This window comes from Poecilia latipinna, unplaced genomic scaffold (assembly GCF_001443285.1).
Source record: "Poecilia latipinna isolate Pla-1442-1.1 unplaced genomic scaffold, P_latipinna-1.0 Scaffold2281, whole genome shotgun sequence".
Lineage (NCBI taxonomy): Eukaryota > Metazoa > Chordata > Actinopteri > Cyprinodontiformes > Poeciliidae > Poecilia > Poecilia latipinna.
Window position 1 is genome coordinate 40,859 of NW_015114897.1, and position 15,878 is coordinate 56,736.

The 15,878-nt window shown below is 37.3% G+C and overlaps 1 protein-coding gene across 3 annotated transcripts in view; it reads right to left on the reverse strand.

Annotated features, from left to right (window-relative positions):
* The window catches only part of adcy3a (adenylate cyclase 3a), a 63,966-nt gene that overhangs the window by 16,552 nt on the left and 31,536 nt on the right, over positions 1 to 15,878 (reverse strand). For 2 of the 3 annotated variants that reach the window (XM_015018480.1, XM_015018478.1), the window contains 11 exons: positions 14,382 to 14,540; positions 12,059 to 12,224; positions 11,612 to 11,731; positions 9,863 to 10,005; positions 7,417 to 7,578; positions 7,192 to 7,279; positions 5,621 to 5,737; positions 5,136 to 5,416; positions 4,107 to 4,188; positions 1,800 to 1,958; positions 684 to 830 (listed from right to left, as the gene is read on the reverse strand). In XM_015018480.1, coding sequence (XP_014873966.1) covers positions 684 to 830; positions 1,800 to 1,958; positions 4,107 to 4,188; positions 5,136 to 5,416; positions 5,621 to 5,737; positions 7,192 to 7,279; positions 7,417 to 7,578; positions 9,863 to 10,005; positions 11,612 to 11,731; positions 12,059 to 12,224; positions 14,382 to 14,540 — 1,624 coding nt within the window. The remainder of the gene's footprint in view (positions 1 to 683; positions 831 to 1,799; positions 1,959 to 4,106; positions 4,189 to 5,135; positions 5,417 to 5,620; positions 5,738 to 7,191; positions 7,280 to 7,416; positions 7,579 to 9,862; positions 10,006 to 11,611; positions 11,732 to 12,058; positions 12,225 to 14,381; positions 14,541 to 15,878) is intronic. The other variant, XM_015018479.1, reaches the window with a different exon arrangement.

Here is a 15,878-nt window from a genome sequence, read left to right on the forward strand (position 1 = left end):
GATCTAGATCTCAATGGGGTTTAGCTGGTTAAATAAAGAGAAAAAAAAATGCATTGGATTTTAAGCTGCTTTATTCTGGACTTTTCTTGGTCAGTTTTTTTGTTGCTGTGGTGAACTATTTGATCTGCAGTCTTGCAGAGACAACAGCATCACCATTCCAGAATTGGATGGTGAGCCACAGCTCAAAGGACCAAATAAACTGATAGATTGTGACCAAACTGGTCACTAACAATGAAACTTTGAATGAACATTGACAGATACATTGAGAAGTAATAAATGACACATTGGACAAACATTTGACACATTGAAAAGACTATGAATTATTATTTTTTCCAAAAGGGCTCAATTTTGTTTATTTGTAAACTGGGATCCAAATATCTCAATGACTTAATTCTCTTCTCTCACAAACTGTGTATGTTTTCCTCTGTTGTTGCTCAGACCTAGGCTCCCACAAATTCTGAATTTTCTGATCAGACCCAACATCCCCTACAAGTCTGTAGTATAGGTATTAGTCATTGAAGTAACTTACCTTACCTGTTATCTAATAACTATCAAGGATATTAGAAGTAACCTTCCTTAAGGGTTATGTACATTACATAACCCTTTAAATTTTCTTTTTTTAAATTGTGAATAAATGTTCCTTACAAACTAACTATCCCACATCTTAGGGACACAATACTTACACTATCAAAGTCTGAGATGATCTCGTTGAGAAACCGTAGACATTCAATGCCACCATTATTGATGCTCTCCTCTGTGTAAAAGTCAGAGAAGTTGGGAATTGAGGCAAACATGACACCAATCTCATCGTATGACTGGCTGTACAACTCCTGAAAAAAATAAATGCATAAATCAATTCAGAAGCAAGAAAAAGTGAGATTCCAATCTGTTATTTCCTGAATATTTCAAGGTTTAATTGTAAAATCAATTATTCCATTTTCTCAAACTTTTGCAAATGGTAGTATGGTAGTAACGTAACGTTGCAACCTTACATGTGAGCATGCGCTGGTGGGTATTACTATAACCCCACTAACTAGAACCAGCACCAATACATAATCAACATCAGCATACTACATGCCTCCGTTTTTAATTTAAAACACCTGCAACTTTTTATTTTTCTATTAATTAGAAATGTATAACCCAAAAGCTAACCAGAATCTAACTTTGCATAAATAACTTGCATAACAATATTAAACATCTATTCCTCTGCTATATACTTTGAACTGCCTTGTTGCTGAAATGTACCGTAGTATATAAATATACCTGACAGGTCCACAGTTTAGTATGTTTTGGAGTGACTCCTCTTCACAAAATGTCTTCTCATAAAGCCTTTATCTTTTCTGATCATCACTCTCAAATTTATTTCCCTTCCCCCTCGCCTCCCTCCCCCAAGTTTCTTTTATCACAGAGGGTCACCCTAAAGTCTTCACTTAACATACCCTAATTGAGCTGTAAATGGTTCAGAGCTCACTTGGGTGCCATGAGTCACTTGGGTTTTTTTATAATTCTGTAAAAAGTTGGACTTTTACTTTAGTTGTGGATTGATCAAAATTACCTAAGATGTTTTATATGCCATACAAGTTTAAAAAACAAAATTGTTCTTACTTAATTAGGGCAATCAATGTCAAATGTAACAGATTTGTTTAAAATAATTTTCTGCACATCAAGTTTTGCTTTACCTTTAGACCATTTAGAAATTTCCACAAATGGAAATGATGAACTGGATTTCTGATCTCAGGGGTGTGCACTGACCTGACGTTTAGAAAGGTAAAAACTAATTGTAACAACAAAGGTCTTACCTCATCCCTTTTCTTGGAACCCAGGAAGTGTCGAGCCACGTGTTCAGGTAACATGTTTGTTACGAGAGCTTCATTCCAGCGCCTCATTTCATATACTTTCTCCTTCTGCTCATGGACTTCTATCTTCCATAAGAAAAGCGTGCGAGCAAGCTTCTCCACCTTCAACCAGGACAGTTGATATAAGCATTATTAATTAATAATATTAATTAGCATCAGACATGCATAGAATTAAAAGCTCATAAGAGCTTGTTTTAAATGGCCAAAGCACTTCATAAATTTCACATTTTAATTCATCCATTGACATACACATTCATATGCTGATGGTGCTGCTGGATTGCGGCGACATCTGCCCTGGGACAGTCTGACAGAACCAAGGCTGCCATTCACCAGCACCACCAGGCCCTCTATTGTTGTGTCCTTCGCCAAGACACTTCAGAGGCTGATGGAGCAGGAACTGAACCGGTGGGTTTAGGAACTGAACTGGAACTCTTACTAAGACCGTCCTATTATGTTTACTTAATTTGTCAATATACACACTATATTGCCAAAATATTTGTTCACCCATTCAAATAATCAGAATCAGGTGTTCCAATAACTTCCATGGCAACAGGTGTATAAAATGAAGGACCTAGGCATGCAGACTGTTTTTACAAACATTTGTGAAAGAATGGGTCGTTCTCAGGATCTCAATGGATTCCAGCACGGAACTGTGATAAGGATGCCACCTGTGGAACAAATCCAGTTGTGAAATTTCCTCGCTCCTAAATATTCCACGGTCAACTGTCAACTGTATTATAAGAAAATGGAAGTGTTTGGCATGTTCAATTGACACAATTGAACATATGTCACTGAATAGTCAATCAGTTATGTGGGTTTGTCGTCCCACAGTAAATGCCCCTTACCTGGAGGACAAAGTTGCCAGGTCTACCATGAGCTACAGTCTGGCTACTGGTTTGCTACTTGCTTGCTATTAAATGTGATTTAGTGGAAAATAATCGGAAAAATGTTAAAAGTTATCAGTGGAACATGCACAAGACACCCTTTACCCAGAGCATTTAGAGCATTTACTTTATTCCATTGTCAAAACGGAAGTCTGGAAAAATGTAAAAGTTGGACAAATGCCTGCAGCTGACCTCATGAACAGCTGAATACAGTGATCAACGGTATTAAAACATGCTGGCATGAAGGTTTTCTCATCATTATATCATATGCTTAATGGTTAAATTACAGATCGATGCATCAAGCTTGGCCCAAAACAATAAATGTGTGCTGTTTCTTTGTAAAGCAGTAACTTCTCAGGCATGTGGTACAAATATTCATACATAGCCTGACATACGTGATCAAAACATAGTTCAGATACACACTATTAAGTAATTGCTCACCTGCTTGTTGCAAGTGCAAAACATGCATGATACAACTACGCTGAAGATGCATAGACATGACAAAAATTACGACTGGTCAAATATTTGGAAGATTTAAAAATACATATAATTAAATAGATGAAAAATATCCTCCAGCAAAGCCAGTTTTGAGCAGCAGGACAATAACTCCAGCACATCATCATGCTACATCTGGATGTTCTGGGTCTAAAGCCAAAAGGCTCAGATTATATTTGCTGCATATTCCAACAAACTGTGTTGGCAAAAAATGTCTCAGTGGGACGGCTAACCAGCGGAACTGCTGACAATATTTTTTGCAATAAAAACAAAATGAAAAACACCACGATTAAACGTTAATGTACTTGTTATTTAAGAAATAAAAACAAATTTCAACAGCCAACAGAGACCTGAAAACCATAAGTAGTCATTGATATTGAAGATAAAATAAGTAAAAAAAAAATAAAAAAATTGTACAAAAAATCAATTTCTCTGTGGTTTCTCTGTCATGTGATATGGAGCCTTCATAGATTTGATCAGATCTTGATGCTGTAGGTTTGTCTGTATATAAACACAGAGATGTCAGTCACAGATTGTCAGAGTTGGGTCCATCCTATGTAAATGTCTGGTGGGACCATGAGACGGGGAAGGCTGTAAAATGCCCTGCCCGGGGGGGGCAAAATTGTTTCCATTTCTATTTTTCTTACATGTTTTAAATATTATATTTCTTTTAATTAAATTAGAAACATTAGAATACTATCCAAATGGCTTTCTTCTACAATTATTATTGAAGGTTTCCTCAAATAAAGGCATTTGAAAAACCTTCAGTGCCTGTCGTGGCCTTCTAGGTTCCAAAACCAAACATTTCCAACAAAAGCCCTGGGTGGTAACATGTGGTTTGATTCTTGCCTCTTGCTTCATGTGAACTTACATGTCTGGAGAAGTAATAGAAGCTGACCATCATAATGAAGATCATAACTGTCATGGTGAACTTGGAGGGAACCATCTCTGAGCTGGAAAAAGAAAAGTGTCATTCTAAAATATCAAGGTGAAAACCAATGTTCCATTCCTAGTTAAAGGACGAATTGCTATTTATATTCCCTATTTCCTGCAAAGTGGGGCTTTTGTACAATGCCCCTATTTTGGTGTTCTAGCATAGAACTGGAGAACATACGATTTGTGTAACCCAGAAAATTGTCATACATCATAGGGTGTTGAAGCTCCCACATGTGCAACAGCTGAGTTAATGTTAATGCTTTCTTAAGGACTGCACTCCTCCGGTTCAGAGAATTTTCTTCTCTTTCCCAGTGATGGAAGAACAAAATTACATAATTCAGTTTTGCAGTCTGTCTGGGAGCTCTGCAGCTTACCTCTGGTCAACCATCCAGACAAAATGCATTTTTCTTATGTGGAGTCTGACAACTTTATATACTGTTGAGACGCTTTGCCAAGGTCGAGAAAGAGTCACAGGCTGTTAGACAAAAGGCCGATTGTAAAGAGTTGCATTTTTGACTCTGTTAGATGCTAAGGCCCATTCCTCAGACAACAGAAACTTATCAGGCCACAGAGACATGGTGTGATTTCAGGGAGTGTCTTCAGTCCATATAATCAGCTACCCTCCTCCTTCTCCTCAGACGCTGCACAGACTTTTTTAGAAACTCTTCTCGAATGTAATGGTAAAGCGTCTCCTTTCAGCAATGAAAGTGAAAAAAATAAGTAGTCTGAAAGATTTTGTTGGCTGATTTTATGCTCCATGTGTCAATATAAATTATGATTCATCAATTAGGATGAATCATACACACAACATACATAAGACGTAAGAGTATTTCCTAAGAACCTGACACTTTGCAGAGACTGTACTTATTTCTACTACTTCAAATAAAAGATAGTTGACTACTCTTGTGGAATTTGCGTTGCCCTTTACTCTCACAGAACGTTTTCTGTTTTCAGAAAGTTTTACCTGTATTCTTGGAAGCGAACCATGTCGTAGTGGTCAAAGATGTCTTTCCAACTGTAGATGTTAACGATGCCAGTTGTTGCTGTTATAAGTAGCATCAGCGTAAGCTTGACCATGTGACTGACCTGAACTAGCATGGTAGTGGCTATTAGTGCAAGCACTGCTATAAAGCTGTAATATTTAGGATTATTCAGGCATCCTCCAAGGCTGGACTGTGAAGATGAGGAAGAAAATGGAGCCGCTGTGGTGCTGCCTGAATCTGGGACTCCAGGTGTACAACTGAGCTAAATATCAAAGAGACATAAAGGGAAATCAATGGTTATTTCTAAATATTTTCTCTTTCAGAAATGATCCATTCAGGTTAGGATTTTAACATGGTTTTCTAATTAATGGCTGCTCTAGATGCACAGGAGTTTTCTCTGTAAACATGAATTTACAGAAATTACAAAACCCTCTTGTTTCTGTAGAAATAAGTCAAAGCCACTTACCATATCTAAAAGGTCTGCCATGGTTAAGATGAAAATAGCTGCAATGGCCCACGTATTTCGAGCCCAACGGGTGTGGTCAATCCAGATTGAGAAAGACACCAACTTTTTGGGAAAGACCTTAAATGAAAGGATATATTTAGTAAACTAAGCCAATCATTTGCAACTTATCTTTTTCATACCACAACAAACGGTACACAACTGGTTTCTTTTATTAGTTTTACACAATCTAGCTTTAATGATTAGTTTTGCTTCCCACAGCCTAGATAGACAAGAAGTTGAGGAGCAAAATATTCCATTACTGCTTTATTTTTACTTAGTTCTTTTTATTTAGAACTTAAAATTACAGATTGTATTTTGTTTTCTTCACACACCTCATCTTGCTTCCATACCCTACAGCCAAATGATAATGCTGCAAATGTCCATTGTCTTTCAATGTGCAGGTGGTCAGCCCAATGTCTTTCATGTTAGAAAGTCAACAGAATGTGACTCTCCCATGTAACACTGTGTGGAATCACCACAGCATTTGTGATTTGTTCTTTACACAAATCAAACAATTTTCCTTTTTTTGGAATGAGACTTTCTGCTACTTCTGTAATTCCGGTAAAATAAATGAGAACATTTGTATTTTGCAGACACTGTTGTGACATTTTTCCTTCTGCGGTGTTCTTTCAAAAAACAGTCAATGATTGTAAGGCAGCTAATTTGGGATGAGTACTGTAGTTTTGGGATCAGAGTTTACAATCAGATAATCACCTTGGGGTTGAAACCAACAAGATACCAAGGCAAGATCACTGCAAATGCTCTGGGTAAAGCATGTCAAGTGCATGTTCCCCTCCCCACTGCCAATGTTTAACCTTTTTTTTTTTTGGATTATTTTTCATTAAATTTATATAACTGGTGCGCATTCCTAATAATAACCCTGATAAAAGCCCACATTTTATCAGAAGTTAATTTCCTCTAGGTAAAGAGCGTGTAACACGGGATAAATTGTGTCCACTGATTGGTCAGTTGCTGACAAACCCACTGGACTGGTTGACAGGTGGCGTGACATCAATTTTAGTTTTTTTTTTTTTAATATCTTTTAGTATCATTTTTTTAATTAGAATTTTAAAATCTTTTTAAAAATCTGTAGAGGTTTTTTTAAAAAAATGTTTAGTTAGAGAAAACTAAGGGTAGACTGACATTCACAATCAGTTACGAGTACCTCTTAACTCTTGTGGCATTGCAGGCATGTAAAATTACAATATTTAATGCAGTATTGACGGTACTAAAAAGCCTTAAGCGCCATTTAGACTAAGTCTATATTTTCTGTTCTCATGAGATTGACTGGCTTACTTTGTGTAGCTTGTTGACCTAAACTGAGTTTGTGAAAGCATCTGTCAATATTTCCATATTGACCTGCCTGGTAAATGTCAGGAAATGACATGACTACACAAAATCAAAAGTATTACATAAAACCCAAACACCCCAAGAGTTATGTGGTATCCAAAGCTACACTTTTATAGATAGATAACAATAGTTTAATAAGTTATGTTAGTGTATGATGGTGTAGAAATAGCTTTGTAACTCACTCCTGGAAAGATAGCCGCAAGAGAGCAGATTGTCAGGATAAACAGCAAAATCTCTCCTACTCCAAAGGTGATGTAGTTTATAATGAGCCTGTTTAAAAACAAACATACCAGATAACATTTGGGACCAAGAGCAGTTTGTCAAAAACATTAATGAAACTTTTTCACAATTATTTTTTTATCTGTGTTATGAAGTGCTATGGGAAATGATTTTGGTGTAAAACTGACCTGTGGTCTATGAGTGCCTCCATTACTGTAGTAAAGAGAAGAACAACACAGGAGCAACAGAACGCAGCACCACTCTGCTTCTCCTTCTCAATAGAATAACGAACCTCTAGGTCTGGATCCACAAACCTCAAAGAAAGTCTGTTGGTGTGTTTTCCCTTCAGACTGTCAAGACATTAAAGTTCAGGGGTTATAATGAGAGCCTTTACATTTTTGGCATTCTCTGATATTTTTTTAACTATTCTAAAAAAATGCACATCTGTTCTCTAATATGCTTCCATGTTTTTTTATGTGGGTGTCTATTGACTCAATCCCAAAACTGAATCAGGTTTTATGTCTTGTGGGTTAGTCAGGGAGTTGTCCATATACATTTCATGAATTAGATCTGTTTTGGTGTAAAATGTCGAGATTACATTTGTTCTGAATTGGCACTATGCAAAAATGAACTATTTTAAATTAAGCTTAATTCAACAAAATTTTATTTGGTTGCATACTATGAGAAGGTTTATCTCAGAAAACACAATATGACTAGCATGCCTCTTTGTAAGCCAGTCAATTACCTGGCAAGCATGAATGCCTATAAATGAATACCAGGAAATATTTGGGCTATGCCAGAATTATTTCTAAATCTAGATTTTTTTTCTTATGGGGCAAATAAATGACTAATTAACTTTCATAAACTAAAAAAAGAAAATATTTCAAACTTAATTGAATTGCTTCAATTGGTAACAAGTAATTCAATTATGTTTATCCAACTTAATTCATTAAGTTAAATTAACAAACTTAAGTCAGTCTTACTCAAATCATATGGCTTACTTCAAATAAAAAGTAAACTAATAAAGGATTTTTTGGCTCAGGCTGCCTTTATTTGAGAGCAGTTAGACAGGAAAGTGGGTAATGAAAGAGGGGGAAGACATGTGGCAAAGGTCATCAGGCCGGGAGTCGAACCTGTGACAGCGCCTCCACGGCATGAGGGGTGGTACAGGATCTGTTCCTGGTGAAGCTTGTGTCATGATGTCAGACGTCGGATACAAACGTGGCTTTGCATTTAATTGTTTCAAGTAAAGTGAAAGTAAAAAGTTCCTTTAAGTAAAAAAAAAAAAAGTAACTTTTAAGTTAATTCAACACAAAAAAGTAAGTTAAGTAAATTAAGTGAGATTAATGTCCATAACATGAACTGCAGCCCAAACACTTTTTAGAGTGTAGGCTTATAAATAATTTAGACTTTTTTTTCATTCTTTTGTAATGTTCCCTAATATTAGTGTGTCGTAAAGTGGCTTTATGTAGATATTAAAAATTAAAGGAGCCAGTTCTCAATCACGGCAAAGTTGCTTAAAGTTTAACTGGTTGCTGTGTTTAAGGTTCTTATCTTCCTTCTGTCAGCACCACATGAAGAGAGAGACATTGAACACTTTGTTTTGTGTAAAATAAAAAGCACATTATGACTTCACTCATCTCTCAACTTCCCACCGCTCTTCCAAACACAGACAGGACTCTAGTACAAATTAGGACTTACACTTTTACATAAACAATATACCATATTTTCCGGACTATAAGCTGCTACTTTTTACCTACGCTTTGGACCATGCGGCTTACATGTGGATTTTTCTTCAACCACCAGGGGGCTCTTTAACAGGAAGTGAATCATTGTAAGTCAAAATTGGAAATAAAAGAAAAAAATGCCCATCAAGACAGAATTAAGTTTTAATAGGGAATTTAAATTTGAGAATGTTGTTGATCAGTTAAATAGCATTGAGGGGAAAAAGAAGATTTTTTGTTTTTTAAATAATACTGGGATCGTTATGAGAATTTGAGGTATAGATATTAGGATCCAATAGATGGCAGTAGTGCAACAATAATGGAAATAATGGATGCAAGCTGCCGTTAAAATCTGAAGAAGAAAAAAAGCGCCCATTTTCATTTAGCACATGCTAGCAGCCGACAGTAAGGAGATTTTTCTCTTCAAACTCATAATCAGTTCAGTTAAATCTAAACTTGTCAACTTTTTCTTTTTCAACCATAATAAATGTGATATTCAATCGACCTGTTATGACTCAGATGTTGGCTGTCCTCTGCTGTTGCTGCATCGCTGTGGAAAACCTGGAGCGGCAGAGAAATCTGTGGCTTATAGTTCGGTGCAGCTTATAGTCTGGAAAATACAGTAATTTAGAACTAAAGCATGTCATTTCAGCTTCAAATATGCTCAAAGCAGACTTGCACATGATTGCCTTGGGATATATCAACATTTGCTGCAACAGACTGGCAACACAACCTTTAGCAGAGCATTTTCATTGAAACTACAACCAGTATAGATACAACAATGGAAGAATATATAAGATGCGCTTATTTAGCGGTCAGGAAAGAATTTTGGGGAATCAGTTTTCTGACTGGAAGAAAATGTCAGTATCACTGGTCATTTCTGGTTCAAAAGGAAAAAATTGACACTTACGCTTGAACTGTTTCTCTCTCCAACAGAGCCTCATTAAGCAACTTGTTGAGCTCTTGCTCATTCTCTTGGGCATCAATCACCCGTTCAGCCAGGTCCCGCAGTCGGAGCCTCCTCCGTGGATTTGGAAAAGATGGGTTCACTACCTGCAGTCCCAGAAAAATAAAAACAAAATTGTGTGCTATTGTTATTGTTTCTTTGCTGGTTTATTCATTACATAAAGTGGTATTCTCATATTATAGACCTACCTCTATAATAAGGTTTTTTTCCTCTCTTGCTCTCAAAGGCGAACGCTTTTTTCCTCTGGTCCCTCCCTGCCCTTGCCTGTCTTTTTCTATATTTTTGGAGCCTTTCTTTTCACATCCTCCAAATCTACAGATTATGGATCTGGTCAACCAGTCTCTCAATGCAATTGATCAAATTTTCTCAACGAGAAGACTGAGCACAGGAGAGCCCTAATGTCCTACGTGGACACACCCGGCACGATTCACCCTGGATTTATTCATGATAACAGGATTTCTGCTGTTTGGAGCTTGTGGATTCCTGGATTATCGACAAATTTGTGACGGACTTGGCCAAACTAGCAAATACTCAGACTGTTGGTGTGGACAGAGACGCAAGTTGGATGTGAGTCTTGCCGAGACTCGCAGCCCAGCTGAGGACTCAAAACTCACTAACGGAATGGAATCGATCTTGGAGAAGTTGCTAGTTTCAGCTCAGTGGAACGACCAAACTAATTTGGATAATTGGGAACTGAGATGTATTGAAGGGACTTTAGGAAGATTGAAATTTATAATCTACCCGACCTAAGACATTCTGTATCTGAATAGTCTTTTCCCGTGTGGCCTTGGAAGGGCTGCATATTTCCAATCTCCTTGAAGATATGTAAACGTAACACTCCTTCCCACCTCACCCCCTCCTGTATCCATGGAGCTGTGGAGCTGAGCGCTCCCAAGAACATTCCTCGATGATAACACCTTTATCGGACTTCTGCCGGGAGCCTGAGCAATGTGGTTTCATGATCCTTTGATGGTACCGCCTTCACTCATGTCTTTGTTTTGCCCTTTGTTTTGTCTGAATGTTGCCATTTCTCCTAAGGTGTCCTTTTCTCTTTTTTATTTTATTTAGTTTACCTGTTAGAAGCTGTGGAGTACTCTCTATTTAACCCAGAAAAGGAATTAGATTAGTAACTCTTTAGCTTATTTTTTCAGAAACTGTAGCGTACTCACAACTTAGATGCAGCGACCAGAAGCCCAAAGGACACTTTTGGATGATTGTCAATATGGATTTAGAGCCTAAACATTAACTTCAATGGCCAAAATACAACCAGTAGAAGATATAGAAAATGTAATGATAGAAAACAATATACTGTGGGAGTGTTATATAGACATAAAAAGTATTTGACACGATAGACAATTAATTACTTTTACATAAATTAGAGAAATATGGTGTATGAGGCATTGTAGTCTTGGATAAAGAGTTCCCTGCATCAAAGGTATCAATATGTACAAATAAGTATCATACATTCTGATTTACTAGAAGTTACCTGTGGAGTCGGTAGTGGGTCCTAAACTTTTATTTTACTTTACATTAATGATATATGAAATTAATTTAAGTTGTTAACATTTACTTTATTTGCTGATACTATCACACCATATTCATCTGGTAATAGTTCAGACCAGGTTCTCACATGCATAGTAGGAAAAAATATAAAATTTATCAAAATATCAAATATTTGACCTGACTGCTTACCCTTGTGTCCAACTCTTCTGGTTCTTCAGGTGTGTTGCAGGCTGCCTCCACGCTGCCGTTACACTCTGTTGTGTTGATTAATAGTGGGGAATTTCCATTAGAAGAGGTTACTGACAGCTTCTGAGAAAAAAACAAAAAAATGGGTCTTCTGTGATTATGAGTGAAAACTTACCAACTATATATATATATATATATATATATATATATATATATATATATATATATATATATATATATATATATATATATATATGTGTGTGTGTGTGTGTGTGTGTATGTATATAGTTCTAAAACCTTATTTCACGCCTTTTTCAAAGAAAAATGTTTAAACGTTTTCAAAATTACATCTCTCTTCCGTCCTGTCTTCTTGTACATACTGGTGATGACAACAGTGAAAATGTTTGAACATTAACATACTTGCTGTGAGTGTCTGGATGTTTAACTAACCACAGGACTGATTCCATTTCTTCCCAGGGGATCTTTAGATACCGTCACCAGGTAGGTCTCAATACCTCTCTCTCTCAGATAGTCACAGCGATCGCCTCCATTTCCTGGCTCCACATTGAACTCTCCATGAAGACACTCCATGGTACTTTGTGAGATGTGAACACGTCTAATCCAATAGCACAAAAGAATGAAACATCAGATTTTTGTTTTTAGTTATTGTTTTTGTTTTGTTTGTTTTACCAGCAGCCCTGCAACAGACTGGCGACCTGTCCTGGATGTACCTCGCCTCTCGCCCGGAACGTTAGCTGGAGATAGGCACCAGGACCCCTCCCGACCCCACTGAGGGACAAGGGTGTTCAGAAAATGGATGGATGGATGGATGTTTTACCAGCCCAAAAAACATTTTTTGGAGAGAAAATTGCCTTTTGGTGTCTGGTGTGATTAAAAAAAACTGCCCATTTTTGTATTTTAGTACACCTTTATCAAATTGAAGAACTTATACAAATCAATTTGCATTATATGGCTTTTCCCCCCCAACTTTTAACATTATGTTCTCTGTTCTCTTATGTTCTCAGAAAGCCATCCGAACTGGCTTTCTGTTAAGCTGTGACATGTTGAGGATGGTGTCACAGCTAGTGTGTCCTTCTACAGATGACATATTTGCCCTTGCCTAGTGCTGTCTCCATTGGCTGAACTTTTCCTCTCTGTTGCCTTTAAACTGTCTCAGAGCTCATCTGTCAAGATGTGTTTCTCTCACAAAGGAGACATCACTCCTAAAGGTGACACCACTAATGGAGTTCCTACTAATGATACATTCTGACTTCTCTATAACATAGAAAAGATTCCAGGATCAGAGCTTCTGTTTTTTTGTGTATCTGCTCTGTCTTCTCCAATCCCCATTCGGTAGCTCATACTGAGTCAGGTTCTGGTTCTGCTGGAGGTTTCTTCTTTGGAAAGTCAACAACACATTGCACAGGACTGTCCATGGGATTGTTGAAGCATTTACTTCAGGAGGAGCGAACGCTTCAAGTCAATGACTTGATGCTCTGCTGGGTTTCCAAAAATAGAATTTTCCTCTAAGCTAATTTGAATAATAAACTAAGCTTAATGCACTGATTGATAACTAGAATTGATTGGATTTATAAGAAATTTAATTGAAATGCCTTGTTTTTTGCCAAGGTAGGCAGGCAAAACACCACACACACTGTCTGCTACCTGGCCTGAACAGTGAAAACTGGGATTCTTCCATAAAGACACCTCCAGATGTGCCAGACTATCAAATATGAGCATTTGCCAACTCAAGTCAGTTACAGCGACAAACTGCAGTCAGGTTGAGACCTCGTTGAGGACAATGAGCATAGATAAATCTTGTTTTTTTGTTTGTTTGTTTGTTTTTATTACCGGTATGTATTTTATAATCTGCTTGCTTTTATGTCAAGGTGACCTTGGGTGTCCAGAAAGGCGCCTACAAATAAAATGCATTATTATTATTATTATATGACCTTCCGAGATGGTTTCTGACAGTTTGTGCAGAAATTCTTTGGTTGTGCAAAGAACTGGTTGTGTTTCAGCAGCTGTCTAGGCGGCTGATCTCAGATGATCCTGGAGGTGAACATGTTGGATGTGGAGGTCCTGGGCAGGTTTGGTTATTTCTGCGTGGTCTGTAAATGTGGGGCCGGTTGATGTACTACCAAATTCTCAGAAAGGCCTTTAGAGACGGCTTATGGGACAAGAATGAACATTCAGTTCACGGGCAGCAAGTTCTGCTTGACATCCCTGGAGTCAGAATGCCAATCGCATACTCCCTCAAAACTTGTGACATCTGTGGCATTCAGGTGTGTGATAAAACAACATATTTCAGAGTGATCTTTTATTGTGGCCAGCCTAAGGGACACCTGTTCAATAATCATGGTGTCTACTCAGCATCTTGAGCTGGAATGGATTACCATATCTATGCAAAGGAGAAGTGCTCGCTATCTCAAATTTAGACAGATTTGTGAGCAATATAGAAAATGTATCAAAAATGTTTTAGATCTTTGAGTTCATCAAATGAAAAATGGGAACAAAAACAAAAATTTTGTGTTTGTTTTTTTCTTGAATGTAGATGGATTTGTTTGTGAAATTTGTGCCATTCACTACAAAATGCTGTCTTAGTGGAATGCTCAGGAGAAAATGTCACGGTCAGACAGTGGGGAAATGGGAGGTTGCCCTGTCAATACATTCTGCCACAACCAGCCCTTTGTGGACATTAATGCTCTTGACATGACCTGAAATGAAAATAAGTTTGACACCCTCGAGTTATATGAACAGAACTTGCTCTTACCCTGGAATGCCTCCTGCTTCCATTTTGTTGGCTACTGTGACATCCGTAGACCAAACATCATACTGCCAGCGTTTCTGTCCCAGCACTCCTCCAAGTACTGTTCCACTGTGAACTCCAACCCTCATATCAACATTGGTTTGGGTTTTTTCACGAACATACCTAGGGTAGTTTCACAAAAATGTATGCTAAATAAAAGGCAACACAAGGTCCCCTTAAAAGAGAAAGTTCCTGTACAAAAGCTTATTTTCTTACATCTAAAAACTGAAAACAGCTAGAATACATTTTGAACCAACAATGTATAAAAGGTAATTATTTCTTAAACACAGAGATGACAATGCACATTAGAGAATATGGAAGAATTAGCCATAAAGGGTAGTTTTCATCTGTAATCCTTCAGTGTAAAAATTATAAATATAAAAGCAGTGTACACAAGTTAACAAGAATTTTAAACAAAAATTTGTCAAACATATCATGTAACGAACTTACAAACTAATTAACTAATTTCAGTACTGGTTATATACACATTCCACCAGTATTTTATTCCATAGAGATTTTAAAGGTGTATTTTAAAGATACATACACTTTTATAATCACGGTTTTAGGTTAAATAGAGACCAAACTTCTCTCATTTTAGGTTAGTTAGAATTACCAAAATTATTTCTAGTTGCAAAATAAATAAAATTGGTTTCCATGGCAGCATTGAACAGATGCAGTGGCTTGGAGCATCTCTCACTGCCTTGTTTTTATTTGGTTTTAATTTTTATTAAAATGACTAGGATCATCAACAGTTAAGATCTTTTCCGCATTGGATTACGGAGTGAAGAGTGCATAATCGAGGACTTTATACAGATGCACAACAGCCAGCATGTTTGGCAAGGGATCCAGCACATCACCAACTTCAGATCAAACAACACCACCAAAATCTCTGGGGGATGCTTCACTGGCAGAGGAGATCATTCATTTCTTTGCCCATTTTGAGGCCGAATTACTGTAGCTGTCAATTCCTCCTCAGCCTGACCATCACTGAACAGAAGGTATGGAGAACCCTGAGGGTAGTGAACTCTCGGAAAGCTGATGGACCTGATGGTACTATTAGAGGAAAATCTGTAATCTAGTTCTCTGGTGGTTTTTGATATGTTTTCGGTTTCTAACGCCAGTTAGCAAAAATGATTCACACTACCCATCATCTGTTAGGGATCTATATTAAAAATATAAGGGTAATAGAGATGCCATCCTGTGTCACTGAATGCATGTCAGCCTGACCAAAGTGCTGCATCCTAATCAATTTCTTCAATGATCTCTTTAAGCTTGGAAAGAGTCAATAACTTTCCATCAGAGTGATCAATATAACACTGAGGGCAAAGTCACCAACAAAGTCCTTTATAGATGGACAGATGACTGACATGAAACAGCACCAGGTCATTCCTATACAGTATTTGGCATCACTGAGAACCACCCTGATATGGAAAAAACTATATATATATATATATATATATA